General features: G+C 40.3%; 1 protein-coding gene across 3 annotated transcripts in view; it reads left to right on the top strand.

Annotated features, from left to right (window-relative positions):
* fgf13a (fibroblast growth factor 13a) overlaps positions 1-26,871 on the top strand; it is a 76,931-nt gene that overhangs the window by 27,809 nt on the left and 22,251 nt on the right. For 2 of the 3 annotated variants that reach the window (XM_026331100.1, XM_026331101.1), the window contains exon 3: positions 6,899-7,066. In XM_026331100.1, the coding sequence (XP_026186885.1) occupies positions 6,899-7,066 (168 nt within the window). Of the gene's footprint in view, positions 1-6,898; positions 7,067-26,206; positions 26,763-26,871 lie in introns of those variants that run through there. The other variant, XM_026331103.1, reaches the window with a different exon arrangement.

Here is a 26,871-nt window from a genome sequence, read left to right as displayed (position 1 = left end):
AAGTTTTTAAGTAAAAGATAAATCATTCACATTATCAGTGTCTGACAGAGCGGAGGTGTTACTGAGAACTGAGTCGGGGCAGGTTGACCCCACATTAACTTGTAGCAGTGGATCAAAATGGAATGGACCAGTGCACTTAGTCAGTGGTGCATTGAGACATATTGTACGTACGTGCAATGAAGGTTGTAACAGAACAGACAGTAGAGGACAGTCAGTGCTGCTCCTGCTAGATAAACAGCAGGAACCAATTACACCATTATATAATGCTACTTGTTGTGACATTATCAAAGTATACATTTAACAGAGGACTCAGGGGGTTAAAATAATTGATTTAACATGATTCATGTCTTATTTTTGATGTTAGCCCATAGCGTGTAATATGTCAGCAGATGTGGCAGAGTTATGATGGGTTTCATGATCCAGCAGCCTGTGCTCTACATCATTCCTGCTCTGAGCTGCAGGTCTCACACTGAGATTGCCTCCTGTTATGCAACTCGCTAGACGACAGCGCTCTGTTGGCAGAAAGCTTTTTTTGTGTATGTGTTGAGCATTTACAGCCACTCCCTACCACTGGACTAAAGGAAGCCACGTGACTTTGACGTGGTTTATACATTAATTGAGTGCAGGTTTTATGTGAAGTGTAAAGGAACATTATTAAATTTCTCCCTTTGCTCTCTCTGTTGCCTGTGTACTTCTCATGTGGTCAGGTGTGCTTGCATAAAGGCAGAGGCCAGTTTTATTGAATACATAGATCAACATCTTTCCAGTCTGTTGTAAGCCCATAGTGACTCAAATGTTTCCCTCCTTATACCTGAGAAGTCAATTCCACTTTATCTGGCTGTGTATATGACATATGTGATTTCTAGCATAAAGCAATAAATGGGCTGTTAAAGGTTCAATTTGTAATATGGAAAATGGACCTTAGTATTCATGAATAAACACATCAGTGTGTAATTGCCAGAAACTACTAACCATTGCATTTTATTAATTCAGAATGAGCATTTTAAATTTATATAGTGAACGGGTCTCCTTTTGTGGAGGCAGCTGATGCGCCACCATGTTTCTACAGTAGCATACAAAAAAAAAAAAACATTGGCCCTAAACACAGAATTGTGTATATGGGTGTGTTGTTTTAAAAGTAAAAGCCACTGTACCCTCCCTTGCACCTGGCAACAGGGGATGGAGGTGTGAAGGGTGCTCAGAAGCTTGCATTCTGCAATCTCATCAGTAGATGTCACTAAATCTTTCAGATTTTACACATTGCACCTTTAAGTGCAGAACCACTCAGCTGCTACCAGCTGCAACTGAGGAAAAATATTTTAAAGGGAGAAAACAAACTGCATAACTTGAATGACAGACTAGTCGGAGTAGTTCATGATAATTTTGTAGAGGAGGTAGTCGACACTGTGCTAATCGTCTTATACATAAAAGAAGACAGATGTTTCCAATTAAAATCCTTGACTGGAGATGAACTGCACCTCACTAAACACACTTTTTCCTCTCAACAAACCACAGCAAGATGTACAAGCAACTTATCCTTCCATCTGTATAACCCTATTTTGTGACAACTGACAGCAAGCCCAGAGTCAATGTGAACAGAGCATATATGGATCATGTAACTTTCAAGCAGATTTAACCTACGAAATATCATAAGCTACTTGGTGTCACTTGCTGCTCAGGCTTTGTTGATCCTATTATACTTGAACCTCCTCCCACAATGTTTCAGTATTCCTGATCTCAGGGGCCTAGTGATCGACAGGCACTAGTGTGTGCTTTACAATCCCATTTGCTCTTGTCAGCTACTAATTGCCATGAAAGGGATCCTTAGCATTAATCCGCTTTAGCAGGAGTGTGTGTTTTGATCCATGTCTGTTGACACGATAACCATGAAACATTTGAATATGTGACAGGGACAAAAGGTTCTGTGTCATGTGCTCATTTGCTCACTTGCATTTTATTCTCCTGCTATAGCTATGTCCCAGCAAAACATCACATTGAGCTAGACTTGTTCATTAGTTTCTATGTATCTGCATGTTTTTTTATGTGATGAATCACATCTCCCGACACTCTGCAATTAAGGTCCTAAGCAGCATATTAGTCTAATACAAAAAGGTTAGTAGAATAGTAGAGTGAATGAGTTCGGACTAACATGCACTCTTTTTTTCTACTTGGTATATTTTTAACCCAGCTGATGCATTCCAGGGACTTAAATTACTGATATAAAACTATTTGGTGCAAAAAATAGTTTCAGGGTGAAAAGGTAACAAGGATAGTTACAACAGATTTGAGTTCAGAGGTCAGTGTCTGTATGAACAGAAAGGAAAGAGGAGCTGTTATTTCTAATGTAGTTGCATCATTTGAATCAAACAATATACAAGTATTCAGGTGGTAATTATATAACAATTCCTAAAATATCCTCCCCTAAGTCTTAGACTCTTCGTATGTACTTGAGAGTCTTTGAAGATGTTAACTGATCACTGTTTTTAGATATGCTACTGGATATTAATGGTAACATGTGACCCATTGAACTAGAAGCTGATTGAGTCATTCTGTCTGTAAACTGTCAGTTTGACATAGCCGTTATTTGATGTTAAAATACTAGGTATTCTCTATGGTTTCAGTCTAGCATCTAACACCAACATGACACACAATGATGTTCATAAACAGATAGCATATGACACATATCTGACTCATCAAATGGGAACTGCATGAGTACTACTAACACTACTAACCCTGAAGCTAAAGAAGCTATCAGAATGAGGCAAACTGGTGTCTCTGTAAGATACTGGATCAATACTTTTTCATATGGGTTAGGAGTATTCCAGCAGCAGTTTCATCACATTCATCTCTGCAGACATGCCATATTGGCAGGCAGTAGTATCACTCTTGATCTCCCCCCAACCCACTCAACCCCCCCTTCTGCAAGCGCACACAGACACAGGTATTCATAACCACCAAACTTTATGGGGCTTAAGCTGTACTGTATGTGAAAGTCTGTCAGTCAGAGTAGAGGTCAGAATAATCAACATGCTCCATGTGGGGCTTCATGGTATCTCCTCATCATACACAACCTGTAGGTGCCTCAAAGATCAGCTCCATATGTCTAGATATATGCCAGGTTCTAAAAAAGCACATTTACCTGACTATATACTTTATTTAAGTTTAGTCATAATTTAAGGTAGTTTACAGGTCCTTTTCTGGGACACAGTATCATAATGAACATGGTGGGTGTTCATACTGTTTACATACTGTACATTGCTACAGATGGAGTGCTTTGGCATGGAGGAGCCATGATCATATTGTTTTGCATTTGATTTACTGATAGCATTAGTGGGAATTGCACTGTTTATGCTTCTTTACACTAATGAGACATATGACATACATCCCGAGCTAGCTTCTCAAGATGTAGAGCCTCTGTTTATAAAAGAAAATGGAATAACAACAACAACAAACAAAAAAACAAATGGGAGAAAGAGACAAAGAAGGAGATAGAGGGACAAACAAGCTGAGATAGATGAAACAGTATGAATAAAAATGCAAGCTCATTCTGCGTTTCAAAGAAAACCCCAGGTTCAACTCGACTCACTTTCTCTACTGCCTGCAAGGTGACTTACAGCCAAAATAAAACTATTCTTTCTTGAGATGGAACTCACACTGAACTGAAGGCATCCCAGAAGACAATGTGCTAGATTCTGCTTCTTGTAAAACTACATTGAGGCCAGGCTATTTTCGAATTACAAACCTCAGGATACGCACCAGCTTCTGTGCTTAATTCTGATTCTAATTTAGTCAGAATGTCCTTTGTCAAGTCATGATGAATGTGCTCCACCTTTTTGATGACTTGAGTCATTGCACCACATATAAAGTAGTATAGTTCATTTCTCTGGACCTGACAGGGCTTCAGTTTGATTACACACGTCCTTGAGCCCTATTTGAACAGGGAGACACAGGTGGCATGTGTGAGCATGATGCTTCATCAAATTAAGCCTGCTCTTCTCTCCAATAGATGTATACAAGTGAACATATGCACAGCACAGTCATTGACTAACTTTATACTCCATACAATAAATACTGCCCACACAGACAGCACATCTACCATATTGCTGCCATAAAACCTGAACATGCCCCGTCATTCATAAGGGACTTTAAATAGATGAGCAACTAACCGAAGCAAGACACATCTCACCTCCCTCCCTCTTCCTATTTGTACGCATTTCTCCTTACTCTGAGATTTATTCCTGTCAGAGGTGCAAGGACATCTATTGCAGTCTGTTGAAGGTCCAGAGTGGCAGTACTGGTGCCTGTAGATCACAGACTATCATGAACCTGGGTGACAGCTCACTTTGAATGGCTGGTCTGATAGAGTGTGAGATCCCAGGCTCTGTTGTGCCATCCATCAGGCATCCTTCAATACCAATATGCACTCTTCATCAAGGCTGGGGCAAGGATGAAGAAGACAGGCTGTAAAAGATGGTGTCCACCTCCTCGCCTGTTCCTCCTCTTAGCCCCTCCGTCACTCATTTTTATTACCTCTGATGAGCCAGCAGTTACAGGGCTCATTAATAAATGCCGGTTTGAATTAGACGTTTGTTGAAGCTCCCCAGAGTCTACTGTCCCTGTCACATACACACATTTTCTACCTCAGCTATGATCTCTGTTAGGAGCATTTAGATATAAACAGCCAGAAAGAAAGCAACTGCACTGTGCATTACTGTTTGTAGCAGTAGGCACTTTTGGAGCTGGACCTCTGCCAGCTAACCTTAATACCTGTCTCGTGCAGAGGACACAAACCCTGTATTATTTCCTTCATTTGTCTGGGGAGAAAAGAATCTGAAAGGACAATGTGGAGATTATCAGCATATCACTGGTTTAAGGGGAGAGGGAAACTTTTTGTTCCTCAGCAATGTTGTTTTTTATCTCTCTGTGGACAGTTGGGGTATTATAAACGGGTAGATTATCTTAGCATAGCTCAGTGACTATTGGCTCGGGCACAGCAGCAGCACTTCCGTGTCTTGGGAGCAGAGAATGGGGTCATTTTCCTGAAAGGAAACATAGACCTCATCTCTCTGTTATTCCAAAGAACCATTAAAGTTTCAGCAGCGCTGCAGTTTTCGCACTGAGGGTCTGGCATGGATAGCATCTGTGGAGTTTTTGGAACCTTTTGCTGATGTGTAGGTGTTAGTGTAGCAGGTTATCCAGGAGCCTGAAGGACACACTAAAATACTGATAAGTCCCATAGGAGAAAAGGCCTGTGGTGATGCAGTGCATTTGGCATATAAGTGAATTATCTGCTGCCTGTCAGTATTTGTCTTTTTTGGAGCAACACATGAGTTAGGCTTGTGCCAAACAATAGCTGGCCTTCTGGATAGAGTGAGCCTTTTCTTATCTTGCACATGAGAGTTCAGATTTGGACCCATCTTCAGAATTTGTGGCTTACTGCTAAAAGTTTGTTTTGAAAGACACGTGCAACTCAGAAAGTGAGGTCAGTTAGAACAGGCTCCATGTTTTTCAGTTTGTTTCACTCACTTTTGGTTTGAAAAATCGTACATAAAAGCCAACACCTGAAATCAATAACAGGCCTCTTTTACTGCCATTAAATGACCCCCGTGGCATATTGTATTCAATTGGAGAACAGTTCGGTTCAATGAAATATGTTATGTGTCTAAAAGGGTTTTATGAATAAAAGTACCCATATGGCCAGCTATCAATAGTAAATGCCTTTAGCTCTTTATTTCCTGTTCTGTAGGTTGTTGCTGTTAACATCACACCCACACAGGTCTGATTACTTGTTATTCAAATAGTTTGCAGATTAATTCATATAATTATTTCTACATACACCACACAAACCTTCGCTTCTGCATTCTCATTAGGCTCTGACATAGTGTGAGGTCATGTCTTCATTCACTTTTCCTCTAAAGTGCTTTTTATCCAACAGCTTTTTCTATACAATTGGAGTGTGCACTCTAGTGTTTAGTATATTCTAATTCTGCCTGTGTCAGAAAGGCACAACACTCAAATCTATGAAGAAGGTATAATTTGTTTGTGCCGATTTCCTCATACAGTTGCAAATCCATCAACACAGAGAAAATAGGTCAGAGATCGAAGCCAAGCAGGGACTGTACCCAAAAGAGGATGGGTCCAAACACAGAGCCAGAACAGCTTTTCACAGGACTTTCACAGGATCCCAGTACAGAATTCCTATAGACCCATAATGGACTGTGATGTCATAGAAGCTCGCTTATAGTATGCATGAAGTCATGAAAGCTGCAGTGTAACCTGTGGACTGCGCATGCCTTAATGCATCTGCTTGCCTACTCATACAATGATTGGGGTGGTTTTGTAGTAAACAGGGGATCATAATCACCCACCACCTCACCTCAGTGTAAGTGATGCTGATTCCACACATACAGTAGCACACTGCATGGTTGCCTTGCAATGCCACAGCCTTGTTGTACCCATCCACCAGCCCTATAATTACCTTATTCAAGTGCCGCCGCTCCTGGTTCAGTGCCTGCCAAAATCCTGCCATAACACTGATTCTGAACATCAAACTGGTCTGTCCCTTTTGCATTATCCCTGTTTGTTACCACTTTTCCTTTTCAGCGACTGAGAATATCTTTAATGAACCCCCACTGTTATACGATTGTGTTTAATTTGAGTTATTTTGTGAGCATGGTGTTCTTGATCTACAGTAGGCCTATTGCTTTCTTATTCTAGTGTCCCTCTCTCCCTTGTGCTATAGTACTGTTATTTAAAGATATTGCTGTTGCTAATGTTTGATGTCTTTTTATTTGCCTGTGTTTCTGCCTTGTGTTTTTACTGTTGTTGTTGTTTTCTTTTGTTTTGTTGTGTGGTGAGCTTTCTAACCCCAGTTCATTCTGTTACGGCACCACCACAGTCCAGGATGACGCTGCCCCAGGTACCCAGGAGTACATTATGTTACGGCAGGACTCCATCCACTCTGCGGATATAAGGAGTAAAGGGTCCCCCTTTCGTGCTAAGTGTCACGAAATCTTCTGCTGCCCCCTGAAGCAAGTCGTCCACAAAGAGAGCGCAGAGCCCGAAGGTTTGTTCACACCCCCTCCTTGTTTTGATTTGCTGATGCTCCTCATCTCCCCTGCCCACTCCCGTCTCGTTTCCCCCCCTTCTCTCTCATATTCTCCATCGTTAGAAAATTTTCTTTCATTTTACTGAGAGCATTTAGTGCGCTTCAGCCCCTTTCCAGCATGTGTTTGTTTTGCACAAATGTGTGTACGTGGGTGTGCACATGTGTGTGCTTAAGCATAGTAAAGGACTGAATGTTTAGAGTATGTTTGCTTGCAGAAAACCTGTAGGAAGGCATCTCTCTCTGGGCCACTCTGCTCCGCCTGGTGCGATGTCTTTGTCAGTGTGTGTGTGTGTGTGTGTGTGTGTGTGTGTGTGTGTGAGAATGTGTGTCTCCCAGCACACCCCTTATCATGGACTAAGGAGCATGGCATCTGTAGCTCCTGCTCACCCCTCCCTATCCTGAACCATTAACTCGGTCAATGCCACCCTGAGGCGCATGCACAGACCAAAACAAAGTGCAAAAAATAAAGGGGTTATACAGTAGATGGAAGCAGCTGCTGCCCTAATGAGCTCAATGACTAGACAATTTCAGTTTGTGCTTCTACTTCAAATGGCCTCACTGAACAAAAAAAAAAAAAAAAGGTGAAACTCTTATCTTCCTTTTCTGAATATGTAAGATTGAAATGTTTCATATTCATGATTAAATAGTGATGTATTAGGCTACAGACTGCACATCAACCAGTCCCCCCTCCCCACTCTTCCCGGTGCTTCCTATGCTTCTGCGGCTGTCTGGTCTTAGTGGCTGCAGCCTACCCTCTTGCCTGCTGCCTTCCTTCCTTCCTTTCTAAAAATTACTTTTCTCCTTCCACAACCTTGTTCACCTTTTCCTCTACCTCTGTTTTTTTCCTTCTTAAGTGCTTGCAGCAGCATGAGTATATGCCTGCTTGCTGTATATGTTATCAACCCTTGTACAGTTTTAGGACACGCAGTAAAGTTAAACATAAAATAAATCAAAATCTCTTTGAGCTCCAAGCATGTTACCATAACCTGCACTGTCTGGCACTCAGGCTCGTGGACTGCTTCATTTATCACTTATCCATAAATAGAGTGCTAAGATTGTAGAAATTGCTTTTCTTTGCAGACTGCCTGATAGGTAAGATGTGAATGATTTTACTACTGATATGTTCTCTGATATGTATTGCTCTGTCTTCTGTTTGGTGCAGTATTTTTTGCACTCAGATATCCGTTAACCTGTTGAAGGTCGTCTGTGTGAATCCTGTAGGACTCGAGCACACACACATATCCTTATGAAAAAGTGAGAGAGCGATAAAGAAGTGGAATACTCGTGGAGGTCTTGCCAGAGAAGTACAGATGTATTATTCAGTTTGGCTGCAGCTCTAGTTGGACGTGACTGAATTTACAAAGGAACGAGGGGAGACTACAGCTATTACGCAAGCTGCTCATGAGGACGTCAATAATGTTGATGCATGATGCAGATGCAAACCGCTAAATGAGCAGAGCAGGCTACACAGACACACAAAACAACAGTCTACAAAAGAGAGCTGCTAAAATTCTTACCAAACAGTATTAATAACGCAGAAGCAGCAATACACTAGCTGTGTATTTTGATAGATTTGGGAAATAGCATTTGAAAAGAAAAACGCAGGAAGGTTGTATGTTTTGAACAATCTGAGAAGGGAAGTCAGCCTTGCCCTGTTGTTACCATGGCAACAGCATACCAACTGCTTTGTGTTACACGTGTTAATGATTTTTATGGATTTTCCTAGTTTCTAGACCCCTAACCTAACATTTAGCTACATGTTAAACAGCATTTGTAGTCACAGCAGACTGCAGCACATGCTATTCCACTAGGAGCTCTGGTTGGTTGTTCATTTTCACTATATAGTTGGGTGATACTGAATAATTAATGACAGCTATTATACTGTATGCATAAAAAGCAAACGTAAAAGACAGTGTTTCTAGTAGGGTTACTGCAGTTTAAGACTATTTTAATAACAACAAAAAGTATATATATATATATATATATATATATATATATATATATCAAAGGACAAAAAACAAACAATAAGGCCTTTAATTGACATATTACTTTATCAGTACTTCCCAACTGTATATGCATATGTTTCCTAGCAATAATTAGTCAACTGATATGACCTAGACTCACGTGTGGAACAGGTGTAGAGGGCACAAGGCCAATACTGGTATATATTTTTATTGAATGTCACTATGCAGGACAAAGACAGAAAAAAAACTGTCAAGACAAGACAAAACCACGGCAACGAAATGAAAAATGATCACAAAGAGTCCTATATATTGTCTCATATGGAGGAGGAGTGGCGCCTCTATGCCTCACATTCTATCCATTTTTGTCTGGTCCAAAATAACTGGCAGAAAAACTGAAGTATGGATTAATATACTAATTTAAGTTTTTGCTAAAATCAAACACTTCAATCCATTAGGACTAAATGAGCTTCCTGGTTTCCCCAACCTCACAAATTTATAACTAATATTACTGTCTATGCTAAGCAAGACAAAATATTACATAACATAATCAAATTTAAGGCTTTAATAGCTTCTAGGTCTTCAAGGCATTCAGTAATTTTTAAGGCCTGCAGATAGAGATCTGTGTTCATGGAGGTCATTAAAGGTTTTATTGATGTTTGTCTATTTGGGACACTAGAGTGTGTCTGCTGTAGGTGACTCGCTGACAATGAAAAATGTTCTCAAAGGTATAAACATTAAATTAAGGTTTAACAAGGCTTTTACAGCGTCAGTAGCCTACACACACAGCTCCAATGAATATCACCTACACTGGAGTGACCAGGACACCAGCTTCACATGTCACCAGACATATGCTTGACACAACAATGCATCAACAGCATGGATAGTTGGACTGTGGCACTCAAGAGTATGAGTACAAATCATATCAGCTCATCACTACAGCACTGCAGTGAACAGTGTACAGAAAGCAGTGGTCTTCCTTCCTCCATCCTGGAGCCTGTGTGCGCTCCCTCCTGTCACTAAGTTTGTTCTCCATCTTCCTCTCCTTAGATCAGTCTGTCACCACCTCTTGATTCCTCTTCTGCTTCATCTTCAAATCTCCTTTGCGTCTTTTTGCTTTGTTCTATTGCTCCACAGCAGAAACAAAAGATTGTGCCTATGGGGCAGATCTGTGTAAATATCCCATATATAATTCAGAGGACTGCAAGACTTTGTGTTTATACTTCCAGACTATGCAGTATATACACAGACAGCCAGATATCCATGTACAGCAGAGACGTAAATGCAGAAGTACAGGGTGTGAAGATTAAGTGTATGTTTTCACTTGTGTGAGATAAACCCGATAAGAAGTTAAACTTTTTTTTTTTTGTTGGAAATGCTGTGACTTAGATGTTAGATGACTCATACAAGAGTAATTTACATGACAGCCTGACAAAAAGACTTGAAACACATTATTTAGATAAGTATGTTGCATCCTCCTGTCACTACAGCTTGCAGATTTTTGAAACTTGCTCAGGATTGGTATTCCTTCATATTGAATTTTTACACTGCTTTTTCAATATGCTTATGTTTTGTATGGTTGTGAAGTTGTGAAGTTGTTTTGTATGGTTGTGAAGTTGTGAACAAGGACTGTTTTGAAAACTGCATTCAGCCATGATTGAGTATAGTTATGAAAGTACAGGCCCACTATAGGGAGACGCATAAACATTTTGTGACTCAACTAAAAAAGTCCAACTAGGGCAATATGAGACTTTGTTTTAAAAAGCTACATCAACATAAACTAATCACATCCATAAAATAACCAATTACCCTCTTAAGAAACTGTAAGCAGCTCTAAGATTATCTAAAGCAATGTAATGAAATCGTTAATGTGGTATGTCTTTTACAGACAGGGTAATGAGATCCAGCACCTGTGCTGCTCAACATTCAGGCCACTATCTAATCTGTTTCAGCTTTATTGACAAACTACAACTAATCTGCTGCTCACTCAGCCAAGAAAATGTAAGCAGAAGCGCAAGAGGAATGAGTAGTAGCCCTGTCCATTCCCCACACCTAATGCAAAATGTGTGGTGGTGATTCACCACAATCAACACAGCACAATTACAGTTCAGGGGGCCAGTGTCGCTCCTGATAACAGTATGCCACCGCAGTGTCTCACCGAGTTCTCTACATTATTCTGCAATGTTAACAAGAGACAAACATGCAGCCTGCGGATGCACTGATCCTACAGTAATGGTTCTGCTTAATTTTCCTTCTTCCCATTGCAGTCTGTCTTTCTGAATAAAAGCAACAAGTCTTCCTCTAAGTCGATACATAAATAGACTATGCATGAATAAAAAATGTGGACGATAATGTGATTTGGTCCCTGGAGAGAGCAGATTGGCAGAAGTGTGTCAATGTCACATCAGACTGATGAAGCCACTTGGATGGGTGTTGAAATATTTCGAGTTAAAAAAAACTGAAAGTCCAGTTGCCATGACTCAACCTTTAGATCAACACTGTAAGTTCTGTTGTGCTTATCCAGACCTCTCTGGTCACATGTAGGAGCTTAAATATGCAATTTGCATTAATATTAACATTTTGATGATGTGTCTTCAGGCCTGTCTACATTGACAGTGAGTGCATGTGTATTGTTGATAATAGTAAGCCACAGTAAGACTTTGTGTATGTCCAATAAGCTGCCATGTATGAAAGAGTATTGTTTTAGTAGCCCAGCATAAACTGTAAATTAAATTAAATTACTTTTTTTTTTTTTAATCTGTAACAGTTCCTGCAACCACACACATTTTTTACAGACTTATTTCCTCAGTGTTAGGGTTCCTCTGGAGTTTAATCTAAAGGCACGAACAGCAGGAGTGGGTGTGTATGACAACATTAACGAAAAACTAGTCTGGAGACCAGTGGAAAAGTGAGGCAGAGAAAAGTTGTCAAGTCTATTACATTTTATCAATGAGTATTTAATTAGCACTTCTCTCTTATTCACCTTCACAGCCAGTCACAGCCAAACAGAATCAATTAAAGAAGCAAATGACTAGAACCATTTAAGTTGAGAACTCGACTGGTTTGTTATAAGTATTAATAAATGTACACATCTGCTTTAATATACCGTATGCAGAGCATGGCACAGTACTTATACACTGAATATGCACTGCACCAGCCACTATAGGAAAAATGTGGTCCTGAACCATCACTGTCTTTGAGATGAGATGTGATAAACTTTGTCCCATGCTGCATTTTTAAAAACAAATTTAAAAAGGCTGGCCTTAACTTGCAGTGCTTCAGATAAATATAGTACCTACATCTTTTGCTGCATCTTTTTTCTCTTACCACAGTGTTTTTCTAGCTTTTCCACCATTTGCATGGAGCTTGTCAGCTGACAAGCAGACCGCTTGTCATTGTCCATTAGTGAGAATGGCAACAGACTTTACAGAAGCTGAATGCAGTAGTTGATCAAGAGGCTTAATCTCAGCAATTCACATCTTTTGAATCAGACTATTATAAGTACCATTTTTATATTGCATGCTAACTTTAATTAATGCCGACATTTGCATTGTGTTAATAGACCATGAAAGAATATGTTGTTTTATATTCCAAATAACCAAATGCAGCATGTGCATTTCTCCTCTATTGTCCAGATTATTCAAATTTAACAAACCTTCACCCAGCCTGACAATCAAATCTGGGTTTATTTCACTAATGGACTCACTGTTTTATAGTTTTATTCCATAAAAGTTCATGTTTAACAACAGGGCAGCTCTAAATCTCAGCTAAGCAGAAACAGTCAGTAGTCAGGTTATAGTAAGTGGGAAAGAAGCAGGGTGTATGTTTCCTCCAGAGTAAACAAGAATTAAGCTATTTAATCGGAGCAATGAGGCAAACTGCTGAGTCAACACCACATTAACAGAAGGCTAGAAATGTGGCTCCTGACAGCTGCCATAGTACAGACTATGCACATGCAAATTCGCTGGGGAGACATTAAAGCACAGATATAATATGTAAACTTTCCAATAAATCCTGAGTGTTTTTTTCTAAGAGTGGATCCTTATTTCAGAAGTTTGCATGGTCCAGGAGTTCCAGTTCCCAAAATGGGCACCCCTCAAGCCTTTATGGATCACTTTTTTTTACATTATTAAAGAATCTTAAACTTGAGTTTTGTTCCAGTTGGCCTTCTATAGTGATAGCCTTGAAGACATTTAATTCATACTGTCCAGTTTGATCTAAAACCCACATAAACACTACTGAAGTCAACAGGCTGCACAGTGTGTACAGTACTTGGTCCATTGCCAACACTGCAGCATGCCTCTGCTAGTTATTCATCAGCCTGGTTCTCTCTCTAAGTCAAAACACAGATATTCAGTGGTAGCTACTATTCCCACTATGCTCTGTGCTCCCTTTTCTTTTGTTGTTTACTCATGAGGCTTAAACAAATGTATGTGTATTGTACAGTACGTGAGACAAAAAAAGGCCACAACTCAAAGCTTGTACTGATTGCTTTTGTTAGAGTTATCATCTTAATGACTTTTTACAGCTGCATTAGATACTTCTATCTGACAGTCTTCGATAGACAAATGGACACCATATTGCCTGGGCAAATTCAGCTATTTGCATATTGGTTTTATTTCTCTGGCAATCCATTACTTGTGTTTGTCAAGATATGCCAAATATTGACTGAGGTAATTTAGAGTTTCCATTACAGTATGTACTTGGGGCAGCAGAAAACAAAATGTTTATGTACCCCTCTATGCATAACATTCTCACAATTATTTAATATCCAGTGTTAAGTGTCCAATTGCACAAAATTGTTTGCTCATGCTGTACATGAGAACAAGAGAGCAAGGAATAACAACAAAAGCAGGCACTTTGGCTCTGCCACATAGACAAAATTTGAGGATTATCTTGGATGCTGCCAGGGTTATGTAAAGCTCTTGCCTGTTTCATCTCAGGGGGCACCAAGTAATGCACTAGCCTGCTGGGCAGGGCTCATGTTGGTTAGGATTCATACAGACACCCAATTTCTCCCATCGTGTCATCTGCCAGCACTGAGATGGCTTGGCTCTTTCAGGGAAAATGACAAGACCCAGATTATATAAGGACGAGTAAAGTTATGCTGTCTTCCATATACCGAGTATACAGTGTATACTGATACTACCAGAGTGTATAGAAAAGGTTGCTACATGCCCGTTACGATCATCATAATTGTAGTACCAGCTGTGCTAAATGTGCCAGCCAGAGAGGGTTTCTGTCTTCTTCCCCCGTCTCCCTGACTTGGTTGTATTTCTGTGTTCTGCATTGGAGACAGATTGTTTACTTCCTCCTCAATGGTGGTTAAATGTCTGGAAAGTATCCAGGGTATTCCACAGTTGCCTTAGCCAATTTAATGCAGACTCAGTGATGTGTGTGCTGTGCAATCTCTTCCCCAGCTTTGAAAAAAAAAAAAACAACAAAAAAAAAAGCATCTTAGTTATATATTGTTTTCACCTCTGATCTGTTTGCTTAACTTTACCCCTCTACAGCTTTGTACATCTGAGTGACAACACAAATAATACAGTAATAATGGTAAGGCCTGTCAGAAAAGATGTATATTAAACAGGAAACACTAATAGTTAGGGGGGAAAAAACCCTGTGTGTAATAATACTTAAATGAAGAGCAATCTTTTCAAGCATTATATCATATTCTCTCCATCATTAGTAGCCCAGTGTCATCTCTCAAGGTTACTGTACTGTAAATGCAAGTGCCAAGACAATGGATGGATAAGACATAAATAATGCATAGCGTTTATGAAATGATAATTCTTCAACTGTCAAGCACTGCTAGCTCCTGCTTCCCCAGTGGGCAGCCCTCCCCTTCCCTTCATCAGCTTGCTCCAGCACGCATTTCTGTTCACTACAATGTACAGTGCTTCTCCATTACCCTCTGTAGGTGTTTGTCAAATGAGCCCCGATGTAAGTAACTCAATTGGCCTGTATGACGTGCCCTTTACCTGGAACAAGCTCCGGCAGTGCGTAGAGCTCCTTTAGTTGTACAGCCTTATACCTTCTCATCATCTTCACTACACACAGACACAAATGCACACCCTCTGTTGGGTGTCTTGCATTAGTATGCTGCAAGCAGGAGGCCCGTGAATCATTATTGTACACTCAAATCTAATTTTACAACACACATACAAGCGACCAAGCGAGAAAGGCCGGTGCACTGGACTGAAAATACAACAACATAGAGGTGTTGCATCTGTGTGGCTGTTCTGAGCCTCAGCTGGCAGGTACTGGTGAGACGGGGAAGGATGTTCACACACAAACAAATAAATATATACAGACATGCAAACCAATGAAGGCAGACTACATATTTACCAAATATTCTATACTTTTCAGAAAATCATGCATTGTCCAGGCAACACAATCCCACTGTTTCCTCAATAACCTCTCACTCCTTCTTTCATAAAATCAACAAGCCCAGATTTTAAGTACTAAAAACCCTCTTTATATTAGGATAATTATCTGGTTGCAGTTGTCCATCTCATCTGAGATTGGCATGTTTGTGTTCTCTAGAACCCACAGCCTCATGGCAGCCAGTAGTGTTAGCTCACTAATCCACTGGCTAGAGGAGATAATTAGACATTGCACATCTTGTCAGGCCCCGCCAGCATAAAATGACAGTTGTCCCTTTTTTCCCCTCACACACGCAGGAGGAAAGAAAGAACAAAGGCCAAAAAAAGCATCCCAAGTTCAAAAGGTTATGATAGGCCAAGTACTGAACTGTCAACCAAAAAAAGGCATGTTACTTGCATGTTGTAGTTAATTGAGTGTCTCTTTAGTGTAATGATGAATACTAGGAACCTGCCCTTGGCTCTGTTCTGTTGGTGTGTGTGAATTGGATGTCACAGGTTTTAACTACATGTTCACTATGATGTAATAGGTAGCAATCAGAGAGGGTAGCAGTGCCTCAGCCATACTGATGATCACAACAGGCCACACAGCCTCCCATCTCTAATCTGTCTCCTGACTGCCAGCAGCATTGGTTAATATGTCCTAATCTCCCCATGTTATCTCCTCAATTGCAAACACACACACTGACTCTGGATGATGGTGTGCATCCAGGTCATGCCTAGAGATTCAGGAATGGTTCTTTTCCTACACTCTGTGGTAGGAAGTGAGCAGTACTAAGATTTGTTCGGACATGTTGAATATGAGTACAATTTGTGGTAGCTGCTTTTGTAAACTGGTAGAATACCACAGCTGTTTGAAGGACGCAGCTCTAAGGCTCCAGTCATTTACACTGATCAATCTACAACAGAGGGATCAGTGCCATCATTCAACCATGTTAAAGCATGATCTGATTTGTAAGGCCTGTTACTAGGAAGAGCCTAGAAAAAATAAAAACAAAGGCCATTGTGATATTACAGCCCTCTCAGGTATTAAGCCACATTAAACCTTAGAGAGATAAGGAGTTCCACGTGTTCTGGTCTGTGCTACTCTAGACAGGCAGGAACTGGAATGAAGTTCTTGTGGACTCTAAGCACACACAGACACATAATGTACATAACATACTATACAACCAATTTTCCATTCTGCCTAAAGACATGCAGGACTGGAGAGTTAGGCGAGAAACTGCTACAGAGATAAAAGTAGAAGTACCTCATATCCCCAGACCCAGTCTCTCAACAGGGCTGCATACACACACAGCATGCACTGCAGCAGGGTGTCTGCTGTGCTGCCTTTGGATCTTCTGGATCCCTCTTCATCCTTTTTGATGAGTTTATAAAGACAGCGGGATTGAAAGAATGCATGAAAACTGCACATGGTTCATTTCTCTTTAGCTGTTTGCAACACAAATCAAAGGAGAATAAAAGATGCCGCTCTGCTTTTGAGAATAGTCTGATTTTCGATGTGAGGAATCAGTCTGCAACAGTGGCAGGGGGATTGTACTTAGTAAGTATATACAAAGAGGTACAACTGCAACACTCTTAAAGGATTCCAACATTTGCCATAAGTGAGTCAAAAATGTTTCTTGTGTTACTTGTGTCTTTGTTGTGGACAGCAGTTGGGGCTTTGGTTTGACTTTTTCTTTTGAATTACAGTTTCCATTGTTATATACTATTTTCAGCTATCTAATGCCTGCCTGTATAAACATACAGTATTTATTCAGTTCATGACGCTTGTTTATAGATGGGTATGAATTTAGGGTCCATGCACACAGAGAAGGATGGTATGACTTTTCTAGTATATATATATATATATATATATATATATATATATATATATATATATCTCGGTGGGGACTGCAGTGTCTCTATAAGGCCCAGGACCAAGAAACATGGAGTTTAGTTTTTTGGGGGGTTAGTAATTTACCAAGCATTTGTCTGGTAGCTGGTGTTAATGTCTTAGTATAATGTAATGTAGGCAAAGGGATTAGATCACAATATGTTATGACTACAGGCTTCATTATGGTTTTACAAGTCCAATGCTTTTCTGTAACTGTGTTGCACTTCATATTATCTGCCTGCTAAGGACCACAGAGAGTCATTACTGCTTTACTGCTGTGTTCTGGCCTACTTTTTCAAACCTCTGTAGGTTTCTCTATCAGCTTTGCACAGCTCCTCCCACCTGTTATGTTCCAAACACTGGTCCACTACCATCTATTGTCATTAGGTTTCCATTGATTTCTCTGTGTGCCGACTTCACTAACAACCACAGGGAGTGAAAGTGAAAAGTGGGATGCTCTCTGTTGGGTAGGGAACATGACCTATTTACCCACCCACTCCCATCAGTTGAGTCATGTCTCCTATCGTGTCACTTCCAGCTTAGACGATCTGTTCCACCTAACACGTTGGGCTTTTAGGTGTACTGAAATAATCCATGCCAGTCTGAACCATGCAGTCACACTGGCATATGTATACATATTCAGAATCATCTAAACTCAAGCGTAGCACCATAGGTTTGAAATCCATGCACAACCATTCAACACTTACTATACGTCAGCTGACGTAGCATTTAACTCTATGTATCTTCACTGTCTCTCTAATCTGCAGTCATTACATCAACACCAGAACAATCAAACCTCTGACACTTTCCTTCAGAAAATGCATCAGTGGCAGAGAAATCCCAGTGCATAAGGTCAGACTAAAATAAACTTTAATGTTTATATTCAGCTTGCTGCACTGCACATTTTGACCTCACCACATAATATTTTATGTTATTCCTGATGCCAGACAAGGGATGTGATGGAGTTATCCTGTTGACAAAGATCTTATTAATGGCCAAGAAGAAAGCCCATTTCACTTCTTAGAAAGATGACAGGAGTCAGAGTTTCTTCGCCCTAAGAGAGGCAAAATGTTTGCATCTGCATTACTTTGTTATCTTGCCATTTCACAATTATAAATATAGTATTAATTTCAAGAATAGAGCAGTTTGTGCTTCTGTCTATCAGCTAAGACAACAATGAGTCTTAAGTTAGCACCTCTTAAAAAAGAAGTAAGTGTGACCTTGTGCTGTTTTCCCAGTCTTAAAACTTCCTTTGTGTCTCCATCAGTAAACAGACAGTTTAAGGCAGCTCGTGTCTGAGATGGTGCCTTTATTCTCACTCCACGGCCTTCCTTGATGTGTCATACTAGAAGGGATATGTAGGACGACATCACTTCACTTACTGTATTCTGGGACTAAGACTGCTCTTGCTAGACGGGGTATAATTAGCATGGAGTTATTAATACAAACTTTCAGAAAGTCTGAGCATCTTTATTTTGGCTGCAGCACACTTCCTTGATTTCTTTTTGATACCAGATGTCCCTCTTCACTGCGACGCGAGCCTATTTCCTGGGTGTATTCTGGTTAATGGGGGAGGATTAACTTGAAAGAGAATGAAAGTGATTTTGTTATTTATGGTCTTTCAGCTCCTAAATGCCATCTCTATGTAGTTGCCCCTCCCTTGACGGATATTGCCAAAGGACTTTCATTAACTTGCTCCCTATGATTCACACATGTTACTGTTCAGTCGTTCATTTTGGCAGAGGAGTATCTCCTATACTTGATTTCCTTCTTCAGTTACCTCCTGTTGTGATGCTGGCAATGACAGACACTAGATGTGGTGACAACAGGCTTATCAAGATCTCATTAGATTTGGGGGAATGGCTATCTGTGTGTACATGTACATATCTGTAATGTACAGTATGCATGTACATGTATAATTGCTTATTAAATCATCTATATACACAAGTGGATAAGTGCATAGACATGATTTGGGCACCAAGCTTATTGTGGCTGGTATATTATATACCAAATTTCATTACTGTGGGCCTGGGAGATGGTCTAACTTAAGTCTTCTGTACTACTGAACTACTTTCTATACAATCTTAACTGATTCTCATCTATTGAATCAACATTATACTATGGCTTTAGTTCTGTAAGACCTGCTGCTCTTTGAAGTATTTACATGGTCTAGTGCTCCCTTCACAGCAATCAGTCACAGGGGCTTTTAGCCACCTTTCTCCAGCTTACAACAACATTGGTTATGATTCACCCACAATGCCCCAGGGGAGCGGAGAGCGGTGGGGTCATGTAGTTGGCAGAAACAACCACACACACTGCACAAATATGTGTTTGTACCACACACACACAGATATTACATTTCATTTTCCATTACTGGACTAAACAAAACCGCAGCCTGCTGACATCATCTCATTGACGTTTCATACCCGACCTCACAAGTTAAATAAACCTGCTTCTTTTTCATATTCCTGTCCAGGACATGAGTTGATCAAACAGGGTATTGTCAGACACTGTAGCTTTTTTTAAAATCAGTCAGCTCTGGGGTCTTCAGGTCATGTGGCCTGGAGCTTTAAATTTAAGTATTGTTAACCATTCCCATCTTTTGTCTGAAGTTAAGGCCAGCTGGTTAGTGGACAAGAGTGTCTGTGTCCTGTAGTTTTACAGTGTTTTACGTACTTGTACCATATGTATCAGAGTAATGAAAACATATCGTTTTACCGAATCAGTCAAGGCTAGCAGCTGTATGAAAGCTCACAGTATACTTCTAAGTTTAATTGTACTTCACATGCAGTTCATTTTAGAAGAATTCTCTTGTCCACAAATAAAACAATCAAATGACTTTATTAAAGCAGAATGATGTACCAGTAGCTCATGCTATGTTATACTTTCTTATGTCCTTGTGCTGTGTCTTTCAGCAGAAATTCCTGTGGGTATTAGTTAATGTTATATATTTACATAATTAACTGCAGAAGCATTTTGTGATTAGTATATTGGGCAACATTCTGAGGCAAAGATGAATGAGCATTAACTGAAATGTCACCTTTTTGGGATGATAATCACCGTTCTTCCACTTTGTGACTCTTGCATTTAACTGTGAAGGTGCAGACTGAAAATAGACATCTACTGGATGAAAATTATTCAGCAGTGCACCTTCTCAGTAATTTGTATCATTATCAGAGAAACAGTCACAACATGTCTGGCAGATCCTCACCTCCAGAAACTGCTTCAGTTCTATGTTTCAGTGCCATATTTAGCTTTTACTGATGTATAAAATAGAAGTGTGTTCCTTTGGATTGGGTAACAAAAAAACTCTGCAGTTATTCCCTCTGTGAGAGAAAATATAGCAGCGCTAATCAGCAGACAAAAACTTTGAAGCCAGTTGTTATATAAAAGGTGAGAGGTGCAAGGCATTCTCTCTGCTTCTAATTAGTTTTAGAGTTTTAAAATGACATAAAGAAATAAGTGGTGGTGATTTATTGAGAAGCAGAATAACACAGCTCACATATGATATGACTCCTCGCTTTCATGCGCTCAACATAGTCCTCTGTTTCCAAAGGGGTGGAACAGATCACACAATCATTGCCATGGGTCTGCCAGTCAGCTATGACTGCAATATAGTTGCATCCTGCACTGGAACATTGAGTGACTGATGGTTTCTTGATCTGTAGTACCCAACCCCCCTTCTCTCTCTCTCTCTCTCTCTCTCTCTCTCTCTCTCTCTGTCTCGAACTTTCATATACACCCTCTTACGTATGTGCAGTCTCCATGGCAACGTGTGGTGTCACTATGGCACTGGTGGCCTAGCATGCTGAAAGCTGCTGTTGTAGTGGATTTACTGTACCAGTGTGCACACAGAGCAGACAGCCAGCACAATGCTGCCAACAGGCTGAACGGTTTGAGCTGATCAGAGATCATTCCTTTTTTCCCTTTTTTATGCACTTTATCCCCTCACTCTGCACCAAGAGGTCAAAGCAAAAGCCCTGCTATAATATTGGTATGTGAAGATATTGATTTAGTTGGACATATCTCGATATAATGTGTAGCACAATCCTGGTACATTGCTTACCCTGTATTAAACACAACAAGCAAGGTTAACATCCCCATTTACACAGCATTTGCCCTTAGAGGCCACTTTTCCCTAAGAATATAAAAAATTAATTAAATTCTCTATCATGACAGCCTTGGGTTATTAATAAAAAGAGATAGCTTTAATTGTTTGGTTATATTCAATAATACAAAAGGTCAACACAGTGTTCAACCTTGGCAGCACACAGGCCTGTCTCTCTTTTGTCCCTGGAGTTCTGCTCCCTAGTGGGCAGACATAGGAAGAGCAGCAGGGTGCTGGGACCCTTTGACAAAAAACATTTTAGTGTATTGAAATCAAAACTATTCAGCATGTACTTAGGATGTATATTGCACACATTAGATATACTGAAATTGCATTATCTAACTTCTCCACAGTGTCTGTGTGTATGTCTGTGTGTGTGAGTACAGTACACTGATGGTGCCTCTGGGAGGCCAAGGTAGACTGGCATTCTGGGACAGTACAGTAATTAATACACCCATGGCACATTGCTACACAAGCAAAGAGAGAGAGAGACAGAGAGAGAGAGAGAGAGAGAGAGAGAGAGAGAGAGAGAGAGAGTGTGTGAGTGTGTCTGCATGTATATTCTTGCGTGACTTTCTTAGACTTAGAGTTTAGAGTGTTCACTAGTTTATAGAAGACAGTTGTTTTGCCTGTATAGAAGTTAGTTGGACTGTGGCCAGAGTTTCGTCAGAGACTACGGAATTCAGAAGACACTGAACAAATGCTTTAACAAATAGTAATCACAAAATGCAAATGCTATAAGCCGGAAATGAACTTATGCTATTAAATCTGATTGGTAACTTTATCTCCGCCTGTGTCATTGTATGATATTTTTCCTTCCCCATCATAATTTGGCTACTGCTAAGAAAAGCACTAAGAGCTGACTAGAAATTATCCAGCCTATACATATTTGTACTTTCTTTAGTTTTATCTTAGTGTTTGATTATTGGTGCTGTGGTAAAGTGTAGCCTGACTCATCATCTTCCTCTGTTCTCCTTACTGTCAGTGATAAATCCAGCCATCCTCCTGAAGGATCACAATGTGTGCTTGAGAGATGGCCCCGGTTTATCAGTAGTGGGTCGACAGAAGCAAAACCTGGCATCTGCTTCTGTTAATGGGGAGATCTCAGTCTGGATTTGCTCATGGCACAATCAGAGGCATTAGGTGAACAGTGCTGCAGTGCAAATCAGGTTCTCTAGAGGTTCATTGTGCACTTTTTCCAGAATATAGCAATAACATATAGCTAAGAACAGAAACATATTTTGCTTACACTAGTTACAGCCTCAGCTCTTGCTATGCTGCTCTGAGAAAGGTCACATTTTACAAAGTGCTGCATTAAGAATTGTGGCTAAGGTATATGGCACCCATGACTGTGCACCCTCTCTAAAAACTATGATGCTGGTAGTTTTTTTTAAATTTAGGTTTTAACCACTATATGCCTTGAAGACATTTCCTCATCTAAAGTCTAAATTACAATCACTTGAGTGAAGCAAAGTAAACTGCTTAGACTGTTTTCTCATTAATCATCAATGTGGAAGTACATTTTTTTCCCTGCTCTCTTTTACTCTTCATCACAGAAAAAACTACCACTATTACTGCTACCATATATTTAGTTGTCAGCTTTTCATCAGGTAATTATGATTCTAATGTCAGGTTCAACCTTGAAACAACTTTTGGCAGCCATCTTTCCATAGAGTGTATGGAGTTTAAGGTTAGACAGTGACAGTGGAAGGGGAAGGCAAATGCTTATCATACCTTATCGTTTAAACCACACCCTTTGTAAATCAATATACTGGTATTATATTCCTATCGAGTGACTCCCACTTTGAACACATAACCAACAAAAATAAAATACCCGTTTGTAAGAGCCGGAAATTACTCTGTATGGCTGTCTATAATATAATATAATATAATACAATATGTGTACACACACCTTAAATACTATCTGCTGTTCTAGTCTGTGAATTTAAAGTTTTACAGATTCACAACTACAAGTTCTACATTAAAACTTCACAATTTAAGATGTTTGGAAGCTTGAAGATGCTGATTTAAGATGAAGAGACCAGCTTTAAAATATACAATTAAAGAACTAATTCAAATTCTGCTGCTCCTCTTGTCTTATCTTAATATTAAAAATGACCTGAGTTTTGTTTTTGTGCATTTCCCCTTTAGGGAGAATACATAGAGAATAATAGTCAGTCCACTTGCTCCATCTAGTGTTCAAAAGCGCGCATAGCCGGTGGGCACAATGGAGAACACTGACCCCGAGAAGTTTCTAAGGCTCTATAAATCAGAGCTCATTGTTCAGTCCATCATTACATACAGTGCGTCAGTAAATCAGCTTATGCTTCTTCACTTACATCACGTCTATAAAGAACCATACATCGCAATTACTCACACGCCTTATATAAGTAATGCAAGAATAACTATACAGGCAAAACAAGAAGCCAGGCTTCATACATTGTGCTGCCATTCATTTATGTGCTAAATAATCACACGTCACATTGAGTATTAGCTGGGTGATCTGTGAAAACTGCCTCTACAGAACAGAGGGTTGTCTTTGTAAAAACACTTGGCCTAATGCATATTGTTGTCTCGGTTGATTGTACATCGATATTTTGCAGTCCAAAGTGGACAGGCCTGTATAACCGGTTTAGTCAATGCATTATCGGATCATTTTACATCGTTTTTTTGTAATATGAGAGGAAAGTCTTCTCTGCGCCAATAAGGAAGTACAATCCCAGCCTACATTTTCGATCACTTTTCTTTCAATCTGGCCCAGTCGAGCGCAGCAATACAGTGAACACACCCGCCCGTGTTTGCCGGATCAAGAAGACCTCTAAATGAATGTTTAATGAGCATTTTAGAAGTCATAATGGCATGTCGCTAATGTCCTGTAATGATCTTCCTGTTGATGGCCACGCCTCGATGCTTTTTCTTCCACTACGTCTCTGACAGTTGTCTGACAATGGTTTGAACTTTGCTGAATGTAGACTACTCGCCCTCACTTCACTGCTTTAGGACTGCAAGTATCCAAGTCACTGTTTTGTCTCCAGCTGTTAAGAATCATGACTTTTCCCTTGAGAAAGTCTGTCTCAGGTAGGCGGCTGTTCTTTCTGAATCTACGCTGCTTTCGTTTAGTGTTTTTAACTTCAACTGACGAAATGAGAAAACGTCCCAAATAATCTCAAATTAAAAGTGTTTGCTGTTTTTAAAATGCTACCATCAGTGTTTATCGGTGTTATTGATGAGTGTTGATAACCGCCTTGGAGCTGTCCGTGGTGCTGAAGTGCAGCCACTTTGCGCTTCACTGTTTTTGCTCTGGACTTGGTTAGAGCTTTGACAGCGTGTTTATCCTTGTTTAGATTTTACTCCTGGTCTTTAGTTTCAGTTTATTGAGTTATTTACTCTACTTGCTCTACTTTTATTTCAGGTAATTATGCGACGCCTCACATTTTATCAGCGCAAAATACATAGGCTACTTTTGTGTGTTACTGGAGTCTCTTTTTAAATCAGAGGAAATCAAATAAGCATATAAGACAGTTTTAGCTGAGGACTGTAGATGGCACCATCGGTTAGGCTGTAAATTGTGCTCAGTCTGGAGCTGAGGAAAAGCAAGGGAGTGATGAGGCGGGCGTGCAGCCGTGGTAATAAAAGAGACAGAACATGCAGTTTCAATTGGAGTTACTACAATAATGTTGACTACATTTTCTTTCAGCTGGTATGTTCATTATGTAAATTTATAATTTGCCAGTAATAGCCTATTATAACAGTTTTATGAGGAGAGACATTTTTAAGGTGTAAAAGAATGAGGATTTCGGTTTTTGTCTTGAAATAAAAGTTCATATTTATTATATAGGAACTTGTGGTGCCGTGTTATACACTCTGGTTATTCCACTATGTTCGTCTTATAGCAAATGACTACATGCTCTTGTATCCCTGCACACTAAATCCAGCAAGGACACTAGTTAATAAGGAATGTTTTCTTTATGCACTTTATTATAGTTAACTATTGTGGTTCATATAGTTAATCGTGTATGAGATTTCTGTGGTCTACTAGGTTGAAGGCTCAAGTTTGAAATAGTGGATTTGATTTGTGAAATTCGTCATTTGGTCTCCTCCAGTTTCTTTTTTTTTTTTTTTTTTTCGCGACTTCCAGTCCAAACAGGTCTAATAAAACGCAGAAAATTTGTGGAATTCTCTGCTCTTGTATTTGCCTCCTACCCGCGCCCACGCCATGTACGCCCCTGTCTCTTTTAATATGTAATATGAATCGTCCCATACGACGGTCAACATGGAGACATTCATTTTCTGTGCACACTGACGGGGTCTGTGTTTCCCTGTCCTCTCTCTCTCTCCTCCCCACTGCTCGATGTCCAGGTTGTAGGTGGGATGCTCTGAGCAGCACAGCTGAGTCTGTGCTTTGCGCTGGGCTCATACGCAGCATCCAGGATGAGGCGCCTCCTGCCGTTAGTCTGCCTTGGTTCGGTTCAAGAAAAGAGAGAAAAATAAATGGGGACTTTTTTTTTACCGCTTCGTTCACATCGTGTGCGCTTGCTTTACAAAACGCGGTGTTAAGTCTTTTCCCGACAGCAACAAGGGATTAGAGAAACCAGAGTAAGAGCAGTGAAAACACTCTGCAAACAGGTGTTTCCATCCTGTGGCTGCGCACTCAGCTTCATTTACGCCTGTCTGCCTACCCGAGCGCCATGTGCGCGCCCGTGTAGTTAGTGAGAAGATGCAAAACCGCTTACAGAGACCGTGTTTGTGCGTATTATGTGTTGAATGATACAGTTGGAGGAACATGCGATGTGCTGTGGTGAAAGTCTTTGTCCAGCTCCGCGGTGGAACGTGTGGTTTCTTAAGTTTCACTTTTTTCCCGGATACAAAACGGACAGGTCCTGAATAACGCCCAGGTGCAAGAAAACATGATTCAGTTGGACGTTATCTAACTGGCTTCACTGCTCTACGGGGACTATTTTATTGTATATTCTTCATAGTACACTTTATTTTATTTTTTTAACTAACAAATCGTTGTTACCTCAGATTGTTACCACTGCGCCTGGACGCTTCCCTCCAGAATCCAGTTTTCTGGATTCAAACATAGGGTGATTATTTCTCTGGAAGTTTTTTCTCCAGAACGCAGCCAAACTGGCCATGGCTGCAGCGATCGCCAGCTCCCTCATAAGGCAGAAAAGGCAGGCGAGGGAGCGGGAGAAGTCGAACGCCTGCCGCTGCGTTAGCAGCCCCAGTAAAACCAAAGGAAGCTGTGAAAAACCCAGTCGACTGAACGTTTTCTCCCGGGTCAAACTCTTTGGCTCCAAGAAGAGGCGAAGGAGACGACCAGGTCTGTTGTGCAGCTTCATCAGGCCATTATCCTCATCACTCCACTCATCGCTTCATCTAATATAGCAGGCCACAGTTCTATCTAAAGATAGACCAGACTAACTACGACT

This window comes from Mastacembelus armatus, chromosome 10 (assembly GCF_900324485.2).
Source record: "Mastacembelus armatus chromosome 10, fMasArm1.2, whole genome shotgun sequence".
In the NCBI taxonomy this organism is placed as follows: Eukaryota; Metazoa; Chordata; class Actinopteri; order Synbranchiformes; family Mastacembelidae; genus Mastacembelus; species Mastacembelus armatus.
Note: the sequence above shows the minus strand (reverse complement) of the source record. Positions and strands in the feature narration are given on the sequence as shown.